The 16,739-nt window shown below is 38.9% G+C and overlaps 2 protein-coding genes across 5 annotated transcripts in view; one reads left to right on the top strand and one right to left on the bottom strand.

Moving 5' to 3' along the window:
* Nucleotides 1-198: 198 nt before the first annotated feature.
* Nucleotides 199-9,618, bottom strand: sgta (small glutamine rich tetratricopeptide repeat co-chaperone alpha). Of its 3 annotated transcripts, none has more exons than XR_010166446.1 (12): nt 9,451-9,618; nt 7,963-8,109; nt 7,274-7,377; nt 7,058-7,160; nt 6,859-6,958; nt 6,081-6,185; nt 5,680-5,815; nt 5,471-5,533; nt 4,568-4,605; nt 4,186-4,479; nt 3,352-3,524; nt 199-636 (listed from the first exon to the last, which is right to left on the bottom strand). XR_010166446.1 is itself a non-coding variant. In XM_063891544.1 (12 exons), the coding sequence occupies exons 2-11, from the start codon at nt 8,060-8,062 to the stop codon at nt 3,413-3,415; spliced, it is 1,155 nt and encodes a 384-aa protein (XP_063747614.1). In that variant the 5' UTR covers nt 8,063-8,109; nt 9,451-9,618; the 3' UTR covers nt 199-636; nt 3,401-3,412. The 3 variants fall into 3 exon arrangements, 2 of the variants coding, with proteins under 2 accessions (XP_063747614.1, XP_063747615.1); XM_063891544.1 differs by having other exon boundaries at nt 3,401-3,524; XM_063891545.1 differs by having other exon boundaries at nt 3,401-3,524; nt 7,963-8,093; nt 9,451-9,595.
* thop1 (thimet oligopeptidase 1) overlaps nt 8,816-16,739 on the top strand; it is a 21,697-nt gene continuing 13,773 nt past the window's right edge. For both annotated transcript variants that reach the window (XM_063891543.1, XM_063891542.1), the window contains exons 1-3: nt 8,816-8,834; nt 10,982-11,069; nt 12,692-12,898. In XM_063891543.1, coding sequence (XP_063747613.1) covers nt 11,057-11,069; nt 12,692-12,898 — 220 coding nt within the window. In that variant the 5' untranslated portion in view covers nt 8,816-8,834; nt 10,982-11,056. The remainder of the gene's footprint in view (nt 8,835-10,981; nt 11,070-12,691; nt 12,899-16,739) is intronic.

Genomic DNA, 16,739 nt, shown 5'->3' with positions numbered 1-16,739 from the left:
AGCTGTATAAGATTAAAGGTAACAAAGGTCAGACAGGGAACCAGCTGCCATGGAGTTTACAGACACTGCTGGGTTCTTTAACCAAATTACTGCCATTTACTTTTTGCCAAATTTAAACAATTTAGTGTGGATTGCACGAGTCAGTGAAGTAGTATTCAGGTAAAGCTAGTGCTGAGGAAAACAGACGTCAGGAGGGTGTAAAATGTTGAGATGCTCTTTTTTTAATTGTCAGACTGAACAGCTCTCTGCCACACACACACACACACACACACACACACACACACACACACACACACACACACACACACACACACACACACACACACACACACACACACACACACACACACACACACACACACACACACACACACACACACACACACACACACACACACTATTTTTCATTAGAATTCATCAGTATTTCATAACAAAGTGTTAGGGTCAAAATGTTCTTCTTAAACACAACAGAGCCGCAGGAAGTGAGGGTTTGTTTTTGGTGATGGCTCCTAAATAAAGCGGGAGCTCCTCCCTCTCTCTCGTGCAGTGATGGCGGGGGGGACGGGGACTTCCTTTTAGTCCTTCGAGTTATACATGATCCAAATGAGCTCTTGTCCACACACAAACCTGGCCAACCTGAAACAGAGACAGGAAGTGAAGTGTTAATGGCCAAAATAAGGGTAAAACAGGAGGGGGTCTGTGAGGTATCAGTACTAAAGCAGAGGGCACTGGGAGCTTCATATAATGTACACGTTAAAATGTATGCAGTGAAAAACAGTATTAGATTGGAAACAATAAATAACAATATTTTATTAAATCAGATAAAAGAACACAACACAGGCCCCGGCCGTGGCCGTAGGTTTGATTCCCTACCCGTGGTCCTTTCCAGATCCCACCCCGACTCTCTCTCCCACTTTCCTGTCACTCTCCTATCCGATTAAAGGCAAAAAGCCCAAAAAAGAACTTAAAAAAAAAAGAACACAACACAAACATTACTTAAATGTGTCAAACGCTTTAAAACACGTCACATACAGCGGTTCAAATAAGTATTCAACACTATTTTTCTCAGTAAATAATATTCTTCCAAAGCTGCTATTGACATTTTCATCAGATGCAACAATAATAACCCATGCCATAAGTTCAGAAATTAAGTCGTGTGTAATAAAGTGGAATGACACAGGGAAAAGTATTGAACACACTTACTGAAATGGAGGCCTCCTGTATGAAGAAACTATTTCATTTCTATGCTGTGATTTCTTTCACAATTTGTTTAGGTTTTATTTGTAAATCCGTCGAATCTTCGAACTAGTCTCATGCATTGCTCAGCTGGGATTTTGGCCCATTCTTCCACACAAACAGTCTTCAAGTCTTGAAGGTTCCGTGGGCCTCTTCTATGAACGCTGATCTTTAGTTCTTTCCATAGATTTTCTGTTGGATTCAAGTCAGGTGATTGGCTGGGCCATTCAGCTTTATTTTCTTCCTCTGAAACCAATTGAGAGTTTCCTTGGCTGTGTGTTTGGCATCATTGTCTTGCTGAAATGTCCACCCTGGTTTCATCTTCTTCATCCTGGTAGATGGCAGCAGATTTTTATCAAGAACGTCTCTGTACATTTTTCCATTCATCCTTCCTTCAATTATATGAAGTTTGCCAGTGCCGTATGCTGAGAAACAGCCCCACACCATGATGTTCCCACCTCCAAACTTCACTGCTGGTTTGGTGTTTCTGGGGTGATGTGCTGTGCCATTTGACCTTCAAACATGGTGTGTATTATGGCATCCAAAGAGTTTAATTTTGGACTCTTATGACCAGACTATATTCTCCCAGTATTTCACAGGCGTGTCTAAATGTTGTGCAGCAAACTTTAAACATGCTTTTCTTCAGCAATGGAGTCTTGCGTGGTGAGCGTGCATACAGGCCATGGTGGTTGAGTGCTGGCTGTTTTCCCCATCATGAGATGAATCTTGTGACTCCTTGGTGAGGAGAGTTATTTTTGTTGGCCATCAGTGCACTGCCAAGGGGCAGGATTGCTTTCTGATTACTGATAGATTTCAGCTGGTGTCTTGGTTTTCCATGCCTTTTTTCACCTACTTTTCTTCATGTGTTCAATTGTTTTTCTCTGTCATTCCATTTTATCACACGTAACTTCATTTATGTTCATCTATGGTTTGATTTCTTTGCATGTGTGGATTACATGCGTAGTTAACAAGAACCGCTGTATCTGTGGGACCTTTAAAATTGTAAAATTGTTTTTAATGATGAGCTAACATATACTGATTGAAAGATCATTTAAGCACCGGTCCAATGACGTAATTTTTTTTTTAGAGAATATCTATTATCTTGCTTCATCATGATACTTCGGTCTTAGAGCACTAATCTTTATTTTTCTTTGGCTATTCGCTGAACTTTGTATCATACATCTAATCAATAACTTTAATTAATAATTAAATAAACTGCTCCAAAAAATAAAGGAACATTTTAATCAGAGTATAGCATCAAGTCAAATAAACTTCTGGGATATTCATCTGGTCAGTTAAGTAGCAGGGGGGGCGGGGGGGTGTCACTGGAGGGGCAATGAGAGGACCCCCAAAACAGGAATGGTTTTCCAGGTGGAGGCCACTGACATTTTCCCCTTCCTCGTCTTTGCTGACTGTTTTTCACTAGTTCTGCATTTGGCTAGGGTCAGTGTCTCTACTGGTAGCATGAGGCGATACCTGGACCCTACAGAGGTTACACCGGAAGTCCAACTCCACCAGGATGGCACATCCATACGGTGAACCAGATAACCCAGGACACCATCTGTCGTCTCATTAGGAGGATGTTGTCAGGCATGTATACAACAGGTGGGGGCCGTACACAGTACTGAGAACCATTTTGAGTTGCTGCAATGGAATTTCAATCAAATGGACCAGACGGCTGCATCATTTTTCACTTAGATTTTCGGGGTGTCTTGATGGAAATTTTCATTTCCATCAAACGATGTGGCATCCTCTCGTTCCTCACACATCACCCAGTCCCTACCAGTATAGATATCCAGCATGATGTTTTCCCCCCAATGAGATCTGATGTGTTTTCAAAGTGTTCCTTTCATTTTTTTGAGCAGTGTATGATTTTTAGCACTCAACACCATCTAAGAGTCAGAAATGGTTGATACACCACTACATTTATCCGTCTACTTTGCATAATATATTTGCAGATTTTATAAACTTTGGTATTAATGCTTGTACTACGAAATATTCGACCCATTTCTTCTCTAGGTTATACACTCATGTAAACACAGATCATTTTGAGCCTCATTACCACATTAAAACACATTTCCAGTATTGGTACAGAGTGAATGTTACAGTCCTCACCAGAACAAACGGCCTTGAGATGGAAACAGTATTGAGTGAGTGTATTTACTGTGTCTGAGTGTCATGGCTGCTCCTCGTTTCCAGCGCTGGGTGTTCGGTTGCGGATTTGACTCCTCAGCTGCTCGATGAGTTCGGGGTTCTGCTGCTGCATCTGCTGAGCAAACTGCTGACCTCTGCAAAAAGCAAACAACACAAACACATCAACCTCCTGAAATGTATCAGAAATCCTTTAAACAGCCCACAGCAGGGAAATTAAAGTGTTACAAAAGCAATGGCACAGTGCAGATATGAGGCAAACAAATTATATGAGAAAGTAAGTAAACATAAAAGCACTGAAGGAGCCTCAAATAATATTATAACACTGTGAAAATAAAGCGTGTTGTGCACATAAGCAGTGGTTTGTGTCTTTCCTTCAGAACTCTGGATCTGGAGGATGATGGCTGGGAACAACATCGACTGCTTAGCCTAATACAGTGGACAGAATAGCTGTAAATCAATGTAACGAGCCAAAAGTTAAAGAGATGTATCGATTGCAATTTTCAAGGCCAATTCTAATTATTGAGTGGCTTCTGGAGAGAAAGTCTTCAGCACTGTGTGGCTGTGACCGTGAAACCATCATGCACACATCAGTCTGTGTGATGTTGATATATGAAGCTGATGCTGTTGAATTTGAATGATCGGTAAACTTGTGTTTCTCTTTATTAGGTCTTAAATGCAACTCAAATGAAATTACTTTTCAGTTTTCCTGTGTGTCTAGAGAACACATTTGATTCTTAGAGCTCGTTGTAAGAAATAATAAAACTGTCAGTATGGACCCTCTGCTAAGGTACGTACGCCTGGATTAGTCCTGATAAATCTCCCGCTCCAGCAGCAGGTCCAGGTGGTGCTGCACTTCCTCCTAGTCCTCCAAGTCCTCCCAGTCCTCCTGGCAAGCCTGCTGGCATTCCTCCTGGCATTCCTCCTGGCATTCCTCCTGGCATTCCTCCTGGCATTCCACCTGGCATTCCACCTGGCATTCCTCCTGGCATTCCTCCTGGCATTCCTCCTGGCATTCCTCCTGCTCCTCCTGGCATTCCAGCACCTCCTCCTGGCATCCCACCATACGCTCCTGACATCATCCCTGACATCCTGTGGGGGAGAGAACAGATTGGGAGTTACCCTCAACAAAAAAACAGAGAGGAAGAGACAGACAGATAGAAACTGAAAATCCACTTACAGCTGCTGGACCTGAGGATTGTTCATCAGAGAGGACGCCTGCAGGGAGACAGAGTTGACATATTCAATTTATTCTGAGCAGAGTTCAACCAGTACAGGAAGGATTACCAAAAACATACTAGAATCAGTAGAGAATCAGAGAATTTTTTTCAGTTTTTTGTAACTCATGTAAAGCGACCTTGGGTCCCCTGAAAGGTGCTATATAATATAAGTTATTATTATGTCTATATTTGTTGATACAGCGCTGGGTTACTGCCTGACTCACTGCTGCTGTTTCCCTGAAAGTCTGAGAAAGGAACACACGTTATCGGGATAATTAGGCTCCTTGTTTTGTCACAAAGCTGGCATTCAGGAAGCTGCGCTACGATGGCATGGATATGGAGGCGACTTTTTGCGAGTGGAGTTTGCATGTCACCTTGTGGGGCTCGTCCTTTACATGCTCAGAAAGATCCACACCTTGGATTTCCTGCCGACAAAATTATCTTAATGACCAGGCTCGCCTCTTAATGAAATCTGAGAGGTTTTCCAACTGACACAAGCAGGGAACACATGGAGGTGTTTTTTTCCACTAAATAGACTAATGAAAAATGAGTCGACAAAGACTTTTTTCACTGGCTTACGTTTAGTTGACTTATTGGGGGCAGCCAAAAAGTAACATGAACATTTGTTAGCCACAGAATTTCTTTTCTGCCATCACCAAAATCCAGTGGAAAACTCATTGCTTTTTGTCCAGGGAGCACTAACAAAAATACCCAATTCCTGCACCTCTCATTTATAAAAAAAACAACTATAGGTAAGAACATTTTCATCTATAATAAATGACAGACTAATCCACGGGCTGATTTAGGTAACCTTTGTTTATGAAGGATTGGACAGATGTTTCACAGACTGAGTGAGCTCTCACCATGTTCATGAAGCCGGGGTTACTGAGCAGACCGGCCAGATCCACTCCACCCATCCCTGCTGTCTAAGAGATAGAGAGATAGGGAGAGAGAGCGAGAGAGAGAGACAGATAGAGAGAAATAGAAATAGAGAGAGAGAGAAATAGAGAGAGAGAGAGTTGAGTTACACCACTGCATCACTGCTCTGAAAATAAGTCTTCTCTGTTCTTACTGGACTGGACGTTTCCATCTTCTCCTCTGCAATCTTCAGGTTAGTTTTGTACGTGTCATTGTCGGGGTCGAGCTCCAGAGCTTTCTTGTAATATGTCGCTGCTTCTGTGTGTTTGTTAAGGCTGGCCAGTGCCAAACTGTAAATCAAAGAACACACCAGGACTTCCATCACAACCTTAAAAAAAAACAATGACTCAATCAATTTGCTCCCATAGAGTGGTGCAGAGAGGACACATTTTAGTAGGCCAATATTTTCATTTACAGCTGCTACAGCTAAAAAGGGAGATTCACAGTCAGCAGAGGGAACACGCCTGACAAATGCTGCTCCAGTTCAGAACAAAGGGAGCTGTAAAACAGTGAGTTTATTCAGAAGGCAGCCGCTGAGACTGCGCCTGCCCTTACCCCATCCTCCCGTAGGCTTTGCTGTAGTTTGGGTCGATGCTGATGGCCTGCTCACAGTCCTGCACGGCTCCCGCATAGTTACCTAGTTTGCTGTACGCTGCAGCCCTGTGCACACAAAAAAACGTCCCTTCAACTCTTAAACTTTGAGTTCAGCTCAAGATAATTCCAGGTTAGGGCTGGTTGGTGTACACTGATGCAATGCAGCCATTGTAGAGGAGTCAGACTGAATGACACTCAAATACTAGAGAGAAAAGGGCTGTAGGATTTTGATCTAAACATTTAGAACACCGTAAATCTAAGTATCAGCTGATCTGATATTATTATTACAAACATATTGTTATAATGTAAAATTGATTTGAACATGTATGATTAGATTAAGTTTCTAAACTTGATTATTTCAGTTTTATGATATATTATCATTTTTACACCACCACATTTTTAAGGTAAATGTTGTATTTTGAACAGCACTACATCTGTGTAATAATTTAAGTTACTTTGCAAATTCAGAAAAATAATACAAAATATAGCCTTGATTCATAAGATTCATATAATAAGAAAATGAAAAAGTTACCAGTCAAAATAGAAACTTTAAAAAAGAACAGCAACAGTGAGGCAATAATTATATTGCATCAATAATTAAAATATAGGAACATAATATGCATTATTCTAAAATGAGCATAATTACTATGTTGTACTTCAGGTACTTTAAGTATGATAAGGCTAATACTGTTGTACTGAAATGAGGGAACTGTTGAGGGAGACCTGACAGCACACTGACCTGTTGCAGTAATAGACCGCGTTCTGAGGGTTGAGTGCGATGGCTTTCGAGTAAAACTCAACAGCAGCTCCGTAGTTTTCCACTTTCATTTGGTCGTTACCTGCAGTTCAAAACACATTACCTCATTGTTAATAAAATGCAGAAAAGAAATGCCAAATAACGGCAGCGAAGAAACGATCCTTCCTTATTGTGGCCTCACCATCGGTTTTGAGCACCTCTGCCTCTTCTTTCTGATCCTCGCTGATGGTGTTTGGAGGTTGTTGAGAAGGGGAATTGTTGTTGACCTGCGACTCAACCGGAAACTGCAACAAACACACCGTGAGCCTGACGAAAACCCCTCCAAAAGGTCTTTATTTTTTATCTTTATTAACACATATTTAGATTTCACATGTCAAAAGTCACCCAAGCTGCTTACCCCTGCTGTGGCTGAGGCGAAGATCTCCGGTAACGTCATGGGCACGGCGAGGGTCTGGTCATCAGTCGAAACTTCAAAGGCTGTCTCCAAACACTGAACAGCAACTGCAGAAGGACAAACTCACTTTATGAACAAACTGAGAAAAACAACATCAAACTACTACTACAACAAGTGGTGTTGATCGTCTCTATGGTACATCTTGTATCTGGGTTTTTGGGGGCAGCAACATAATTTGTATTACAACAATTATAACAATAAGAGATGTCACGTTTTTTGGTCCCTTATCCTTAATATTGATATCTGCTAATTAAAATAAATAACTAGTCAGATCATATACTTATATTTACCTAAAGGTGCTGAATATGCTTCTGATATTTTAAATCTTAAATGATTGATGATATGAAAGACAGTACAAAGTGACCACTGAAACGGACAGGACATCATCATACAGAGAACATGTCTCACTCTCCTGCAGGTTTTTGAGCAACAGAGTGGAAATTCTTCACGGTATGTTATTTTTAAACATCTCTTCGGCTGGTACATCCAACATAATTGGAGTGCACACATAAGTTGGGAGGAAAAATATGTAATTCTGATAGTATATCAAATAATACCATATATAATAATATTGAATGTTTCAGTCATGTATTCTACCCATGTACTGGTCTTGTTGTCTAAGGAGGGCTCACCTTCCAGACTCTCCTGGGCCCCTGAAGACAGGTTCCCTGACTTGAGCTGATCATGAAGGAAATGGATAATGGAGAAGGCGAGACGCTTGTTGTCTGTCATGTTGACGGAGGCTCAGACCTCGCTGTGGTCACTGGGGGAAAGAGACCCTGGAAATATTAACAAGGACAACATTCACCAGCTTGTCAAGTTTGAGTATATTAATAAATGTCATTCAGAGGAAAAAAAAACTGCATTATACAGTATGTGTAATAAATGTATAAACTTAGTTTTAAAATACATGTAACTGCTTGCTGTTACAAAGTACATTTACTAGTATACTACACTTAAGTACATATAAGAGGTACTTATATATATATAAAATAAGTATATAAATAATAGAATCTAATGAAATGTTGACAATCAGTAAAACCTGCTTCTCACAGGACAGCAATGCTACTAACATATAATGACCTTTTACAATATCATATGTTGTTGTGGGTTAAATTCTAAAAACAAGTATATAAAGAAGGTAAAGTTAACTGCAGAAGTCAAATGCAAAAAACTAATTAATGCAGCCTTTATATTAACCGGAAGACGTATAGTGTTAGTGGAGTACTTTCCCTACTACTTTTCCTCCCTACAGTGTCTCCCTCTCTCACCCACAGTTATTACTTAGATTAGCCTTCCTGTTTAGCCTTAGCTTGTAGAACCTTCTAGAAACTCGGTACGACTGTTTAAGTAATGCTAATATCTGCCAGCTACCACCATCTTGGTAACATTATATGAATCATGTGAGAAACTTAAAGCCACCTAACAAACAGCTGAGTGTTGTTCAGATATAAGAAGCCACTGTTGAATAGGAACTTTGAACTTGGATTCCCCATAAACAAAAGTAAGCATGTTAGCTGCAGCTTAGCCTGCTAGTATAGCAACAAAAAAGAGAAATAGTGAATTTGGTTAACTAGAGCACAATTGCTTCTAAAGTTTATACCAATCCAGGGTATAATTCTATCAGTGTAACGCTAAGAAAGGAGGTGTAGAAATGAGCACAGTTATTATGGGTGGAAGCCTCCAGCTTTAAGGTAAACTAGACGTGTTGACAAGTAGTCCTCGGGAACATGATCAAACTCAACACTTTCATTTACAGGAGTCGCTTTAAAACTCCTGCTAAATCGCTATGTGAAGCTGTAATTGTATTAATTCCATTAATAGTTACTCCTTGTTTGTAACATATGCCAAATTAAAGAGTGGTTCTTGACAGCTCATTGTAAGTTTCAACTTCTGTTCTTATAGGCAGATAATTTTACGTAGAAGCAAGACCCTGTTGTATTTCCAGAGTATTCTAAGGTTTTGGCGTGACATGTTCTGCTCTCTATAACGACACGATGCTAAGCAGCTAGCAAGCTAGCTTATTAGATTCCGTTGACTCCAGCGGTGCTGTCCTATATGTTTGAAGCCTGTCATGCTGCCTGGTATAATATGATGACACAGTAGTTGGTTCTTCCTACCAGTTGTCTCTATGATGCAGTTGTAGATGTGTCCTGTTACGGATAAATTGACGTTAGCTCCGATTCTTCGAGTATTCGTAGCCGTCATTCAGCTAGCTAATTAGCTTGGCGTGGAATTATGACGTCACGCGTAGGCGCCGTTGTGGTGTTATTCGTTTCCGGCGTCAAGGTATCAGCAAAAACTGGAAAATATCGAGATTCAGTAAAGCTCCCCTTCAGAATAAATTGAGAAAAAACTCAAAACTAAAATGCTTTACTGTGTTAGGGCCCAAAGGTAGGCTGCTTCTGTTTGAACTGTGGTCAAGCACATTGGCCATTCATTATTACACCTATCGGCTTACTGTTTTAAAGTGTCACAGTTTTTAATATATATTCTTATATAAAAATGTATATTTAAGTGTAAGTAAATTTAGAGTAGGCTATTACAAAAATCGACTTCCTTGTATGGATTCAGATACTGACTTGATGATCTTAAGTTTGTGTTTGAATATTTCTTTTTTTAGACATACTTGTACGCAATAAATTACTTTAGAATTCTAAATTGGGATACAAAATAGTAGAGCATAAAACAAAATAATTTGAAAAAACATACAATAAATCAAAAATAAAAAGACTTATTATAGAATGAAATACCATTAATATCAGTGGAGAAGTGTCCTGGCTTTGACATTTAGAGACAGAGTCTCTTTTACACAGTGCGCCATATAGCACTGACAAGCTTATTTTTGCACTTTTAAATGCCCTCTGGTTAACTTTGTTAAAGATAATAGATATCCTCCAAAAAAAAGTGTATATATATTTTTTTTTCCAGTATTACTTAGGTTGTAATGTGTATAATTTACATTTTCTACAGATAGTATGTACTGTATATGAATATCATGTATAACATACTGTATACAATATGTAAAATATATTGTAACATGTAGAACATGGTAACGTTAAATGAAATAGTTCCAAGTACATTACTTGAGTGTTTTCATTGTATTCTACTTTATAATTCTATTTCAATAAATATTGGAGGCAAATAATGTAAAAAACCTATCTTTATTTGCCAACATTAATTAAGATAAGATAAGATAAGAATTACTTTGTTAATCCCAGACTGGGTAATTTTTGTGTTGCAGCAGCATAATACAATACAACTCATTGCACATAATAGAAAACAAAATAAAAATGAGAAATAAACAATTCTATGAAGTATGTACATAAATATATATGATGCCGGTTTTTTATTTTTATTTTTTAGTTATACATATATGTATAACTAAAAAAACTTCATAGAATTGTTTATTTCTCATTTGCACTTTTAAATGCCCTCTGGTTAACTTAGTTAAAGATTAATATTACACCCAAAATACAGCAAATATATAAAAGAAGCACACAATTTACAAAATACACAATACACAAAAATAGACCTCAGTAAATTAAGGTCTTCAGTGTTGTGGACTGGGTTTGGCTGGAAGGATTGCTCCTCGTGGAGGGTTTTATTTTGAAATGTCTGAGCAGAAGTTGAACTCTTTTTCTGTTGCAGCTATAGTGGTCCTGCACGCAGCTACCTGACAGTTACCCACACGGACCTAACGAACCATCATTCAATATCTGAACCATGGGGCCGACAGGTGAATAATGTCCTTGCGTTTTTAATGTGACTGATTCATTTAAATATAAAAGGATCTCTGTGGCCGCCAGGTCTTCTGGTGGACTGTCTCTGTGATCGTTAAGATTGATTTAGCTAGCTTTGATATGTTTGAGCTAGTCTCTGCACTTACGTTAGCTAATTTAGCTTCTGTCCTGTAACTGTACATCTTGTACCTGAGACAGTTAACATTAGTTAATTTAAATGATCCAAAAACATTATTAAGCTGTCAGTTTTGTATACAATAGGCACAATAAAATTGGCGTTATATTAGTGGCTAATTTCTCCTCAGTTCTGTATCGATTCTCTCACCGTTTTTTGTCTAGCATGTTAGCTGTTAGCTTTACCAATTTAACTAAGGGAATGTGATTCCTAACGGGAAATTAACCTCAGATTGCCTGCGTGGATTAAAGATGGATTACCAGTTACGACTCTCCACTAAATTTCCGTCCTAAATTAATGAAATGATCAATATACAAAGCTCAATTTAAAAGTATGCGTTATAGTTTCAAATTGTCGGCATTCTACATGAGTTCGGCACACTACTGATCCACCAAACAACACTTTTCTCTATACTCATTGTTGCCTGATTAACAGGGATCTTGTGGAGAGTAAAAATATGACTCAATCAGAATATTGTATATATTATTTGTCATGTTTTATTATATTTTATCGTACTCAGATTCTCACATTATTATTTTTTATGTAAATATTGTCTTATTTTTTATTTGCTTGTAGATGAGTCTTACATTATTATTTTTAAAATAGCATTTATAATAGTACAATTGTTTTCTTCTTCTTCTTTCTGTGTCTTTGTAAGTATGTGTACCAAAGCAAATTCCTCGTATGTGTAAACCCACCGATTCTGATTCTGAGGTGAAGTTACAAGTTTTTTACGTAAAGGAATTAGCCTTGATGTTTTGGCAATGCACATCATAAGATAAACTAACAAATAAAAAACAAGTATTGCACATATCAAGAAACAGAAATATAGAATATAATCACAATACAAAATATCTACTATATAATGACAGCTGTGTCTGCTTTATTAACATGTACTTTCAGAGAATGAAAAGTGCCAATAGGGTTCACAGTTTGATGAGTAACATTTGAAATGAATTGATATTTGGAATACACTTAGTATCTGAGAATATTCTACTTTAAGTCAAAATGAGTGCAGAGCTAAAGGGTTCCACATGATCTTTCTGTAGGGAGGATCTGACTTGGTCAGTACCATCTAATAGTGTTTATTCAGTCATTGAGCTTTGTATAATATCTGAAGATGTTTAACTAATCAGGAATGTGTTAGGATGCAGTTTGGAAAACAACACAAACAGAAAGTCTGTAATACCATTACACAGAGTCCATCCATCTATTAGTTTTATTGCTATTCCGTAGAGGTCCTAGTTCTTATGTAAAATGTTCCATACCTGCTGCCAGCTTAATGGTGATCCGTATAAACATTACTCCAATAACATAATATATATCAGAATTAAACACTGTGATACACTTTGTCCTATGAGTGCTTTTTATCTTGATACTATGATAAAAGTTATTTGTGCTTTTTCGATCAATTATGCTCACCTGTCTCTCTTCCTGTTCCAGGTGAGGCAGTGAATGGCAGCCAGGTGCCGGTCTGCTCCGAGAACCATCTGCGTTGGGACTTGAGCACGGAGCAGATCCAGCAGCTTACCGACGAGCTTATTGCCAACACCAAGAAGGTGTACGATGGCGTGGGAGCGCTGGACCTCGACAGCGTCACCTTTGAGAACACACTGAAGGCCCTTGCTGACGTGGAGGTTGAGTACACCGGTCAGTGTCCATCAATCAGTAGCGTCTCTCTTCTGATGCTGAAGATCATGTGTACAGATGATGGCCATCTTTTTCCATATCCAAAAAGATTCTAAAGCCTTATTTAGTTGATTTACATCCTTTAATTAAAGTTTATTTAATGTTAAAGTCACATTGTTGTGTAAGGCAGCAGGGACTTCTTAGCGGTGTGTTCAAGGGCACTCTGATATCTGAGACTTCATGATCTGCTGCTGTTGTTATAAAAGGATATTCAGGAGATTATTGACAATAAGCAAACATAGAGGCTGTAATGTGTTAATTTGAAACATAGTAAATATTCCTTATAATTCTTTTATCTCAGGTGTTGCGCAAAGAAAGTTGCAACATTTAGAGAATACAGCTAAAGATAAAAAAGTGGTTTTAACTGAAAATAATAATATACTCATTATAATGATAAGACAAAAGACTGGTGATTTTTGAAGTTGTTTAAATGTGAAAATGATGTAATTTCACCAGTAGTGTGCCATGCATTCATCACCTAGGCCTTGAGTAGTGTCCTACCTGAATTATCCACCTCTTAATACCATTATTATGACGTCAAGGCTTTAAAAAACATTGATATTATACAGATACTAAGTATAACAGGAAGTTGCATCACAGACGGGTATCTGATATAGCGAGAATGAATGCTGTTACTAAAGTAAGAAACCCAAATAACACAATTCAACAAGTCTCATTTCCCTGCAGCTACAGCTGCACACATCATCTCTAGCAGAAGCATCCATATTTACTTCATAAAGTGACTAGAAAATGTAAATAAAAGTCATTATCCTTTACTCACCAATACGTTTGATTATGTGCACACTAAACTCATCCTCCTTTTTTCCTCAAGAGTTCAGTCACTGTTGATCAGGTTATCTGAGTTCTCAGTTCCAATAATAAGTCCTGTTCTCTCACCATGGGTGCTAATGCTGAAGGTCTAGTCCAGTCGTATATCTGGCAGCACCGTTGCTTGTAAATGTCCAGCAGTGCTTTGGTGTCTCGCCGCTGCCTTGGTTAGACAACTCGAGTTTGCAAACCATCCACGGCTCCAAACACCTAGTGGATTAGTGTTGTCACGATACCAACATTTTGGTTCGATACCGATACCAAGTCAAGAATTGAGATTTCGATACTTTTCTTAAAAAAGGGGAAACCGTGTTAAATGTCATTATTGTGCTTTATTTCAAACCTGGAAAACAAAATTAGTCAAACAAACTACTTATAGTAGATGAAGCACATTATTCAAAAGTTTACATTAACTTTGGACAATAACATGGGAGAAATAATGGAGTGCTCTCCCTCTCCTGACAGCCAGTCGTGTCCGTCTCATGCAGCTCAATGATCCAGTAATGAGTGACCCGACAGTGAAGAATAAACATATAACTAGTTTAAGTAGTTCCAGATGTCGATAAGATAGTTAAGTGTGTAAGTCTTTAACTTGAAGTACGTGTTTTGCTCCTTGCACCGGTCCCGTCACAACGGGCGGAGCTGCGGCAGTGATCATGTAGAGCTGCGTGTTCTCCTTCAGCAGAGATGTTTCTTGCGTCTTTTTTTGTCAACAAGCCGAGGTGCATCGGGAATACACCGATTCGGTGAGCGATTTGTGTATGTCGCCATCTAGCGACGGGGCCATTGCTGCGGTGTGCGTGCTCAATCATTACACTCATTATCCATTCAACAGTCATTGATGCTATCAATAATAGCAAGATAACCATAACCCCAAATGAATAAAGTTACTTGGTTGGACGATGTCAGACAGTGGCCTCCAGTTACTGATGAAGGTATCTGAAATTACTGATATTAATTCATGAATTAATATAATTAAATATTAGTAAACGGAAAGTAGAAGGAGATGTAAACACAGCTAGCTTCCGTTGAATTGACTTACTGACCTTAGCATGCTAACTAGCATTTAATCTTTAAGGACAGCCCACGTGATTAAAAAATAATGTAATTATTAATGTTGGAATTAAATACTTGTTTCAGCAATAAGTATGACATATTAAAATAGGATACAGCAAGAAAATAGACTGTCAACACACATCGCTATGTGTTGACGTTTGTTGTAGCTAACATGCTAACGCAAGCTTACATGACATTTCATTAACATGATATGGCTGCGACGTGATCAAAAACAAAAACACTTTTTTGCTTCGTTTTAGATATTCAGGAGTATTTTATTCTTCGGCTGGCCAGTGATGACCAACAAAACAAAAACTACAGGTCACTGATAGAAGGTCAAAACTACCTGAGCTCTGGATGGGTCGGGCAAATACTACATTGCTTTTTGGACGACCATGTCATACTGAAAGGATCGGTGAGGTTTTCCCAGGCCATCCACAGCCACCACACTGTGGAAGTTACAGTGAGAGATGGGGGGCGTGTATACATATATTTTTTATTATTGATCAGTTTTTAATAAATCACGATTATAACAGCCTAAAAAAGTAGTCTGCTAGTAACAAATGGTCGCCGCGTCGGAAACTTCCACTTCGGTACTTTCCGGCGATATTCAACAAGTGGAGTCCAGCCTACTCGTGACGTATCGTGACGTTATAAACCGGCGGCGACTGTTTGGTTGGAGCGGTCCATGGATGTATAATAAGAACTGGGTACAGCGTTGGAGGCGGGGCCTCGTTCATTCCTATGAGAGCTGCTCATTGGAGCATGAAGACAAAATGGCCTGAGATTCTCAAAAGCAAAACTTCACAAATTACCCATCATGCCTGGCTGTCGAGAGCATAGAGCAAGCACAGTTGAAGTTCCCCTTAAGCCCCGCCCCGATCTCCCGCTCTCGGCTCAGTATATTGAATGGAGAGAGAAAATAAATCTGGATTCAGCTTTTAGCGCATTTTACAACTTTAAGGACCTAATGTTTTTAATAAGGGCTACAAAAGGATTCATACTGGGTAGTTTATTTATTTTAAAAAATGATCCACTGATTTACAGACGTCTCCTTCCCAATGTAAATCAGTGGGAAAAGTCTTTCAGGGCCGAGTGACGTCACGGACTGATACAGAAGTTGTAGTACTGCTGTTTGGCCGCTATGTATATTTTCTCAAAGTCCGGACCACTTCCTGGGGACTTGGAGCAGTCGTGCAACATCGGAAGCGAACATGGGAAGTTGTAATAAATCACCATTTGTAAAATACAGCGGGCATATTGTAATGAATGACAAATGATTTAGCATTAATAATAGTATATATTATCGTATAAGAATAGTACTGTCCTTCTCTTTGTGAGCTCTTTAAATCAACAAAAAAACAGGAACATCTGACACACCATCATTCATATTTATCCACACTGCTGCTCCAGCTACATAAATCCAAAACAGAAATGACAATTAAAGAAAATGCAGGTGTTATTCCAAACATTTTGTTATTATTATCAATTCCTATAAAACGAGCGAGGACTTGTCTCATTATTACTGTCCCTCTCTTGCTCTCAGCTTGAAATTCATTGGTTACTTAAATACACTCAAATACATAGATTCACAGTTTAAAAGTTTCAGTTATTTCCTTAAGTAGCTTCTTACTTAAGGAGAAGATCAGGATGCAGGATGAAATAACACATGTCTTCTAGACTATATTTAGGATTAATCCATATACAGTGCTCCAGTGAGTGTTAGTGGCAGCAGGACAGTGGGTGTGGGATTGTGTCAGAATAAAGTACAGTGTCTGTTCATGATATTGAAGAAAAATGCGGCCCAGCGAAACGGTGTGCCTCACTGAGTGTCCATGTTTTTAGACAACAAATGAGTTCTGTGGCTCAGAGGAAGAGCATATAACAGGCTGTGATACACACACACACACTGTCGGTC

Source organism: Eleginops maclovinus, chromosome 9 (assembly GCF_036324505.1).
Source record: "Eleginops maclovinus isolate JMC-PN-2008 ecotype Puerto Natales chromosome 9, JC_Emac_rtc_rv5, whole genome shotgun sequence".
In the NCBI taxonomy this organism is placed as follows: domain Eukaryota; kingdom Metazoa; phylum Chordata; class Actinopteri; order Perciformes; family Eleginopidae; genus Eleginops; species Eleginops maclovinus.
The sequence above is the reverse complement of the archived record's forward strand: the minus strand, read 5'-3'. Positions and strand labels throughout refer to the sequence as shown.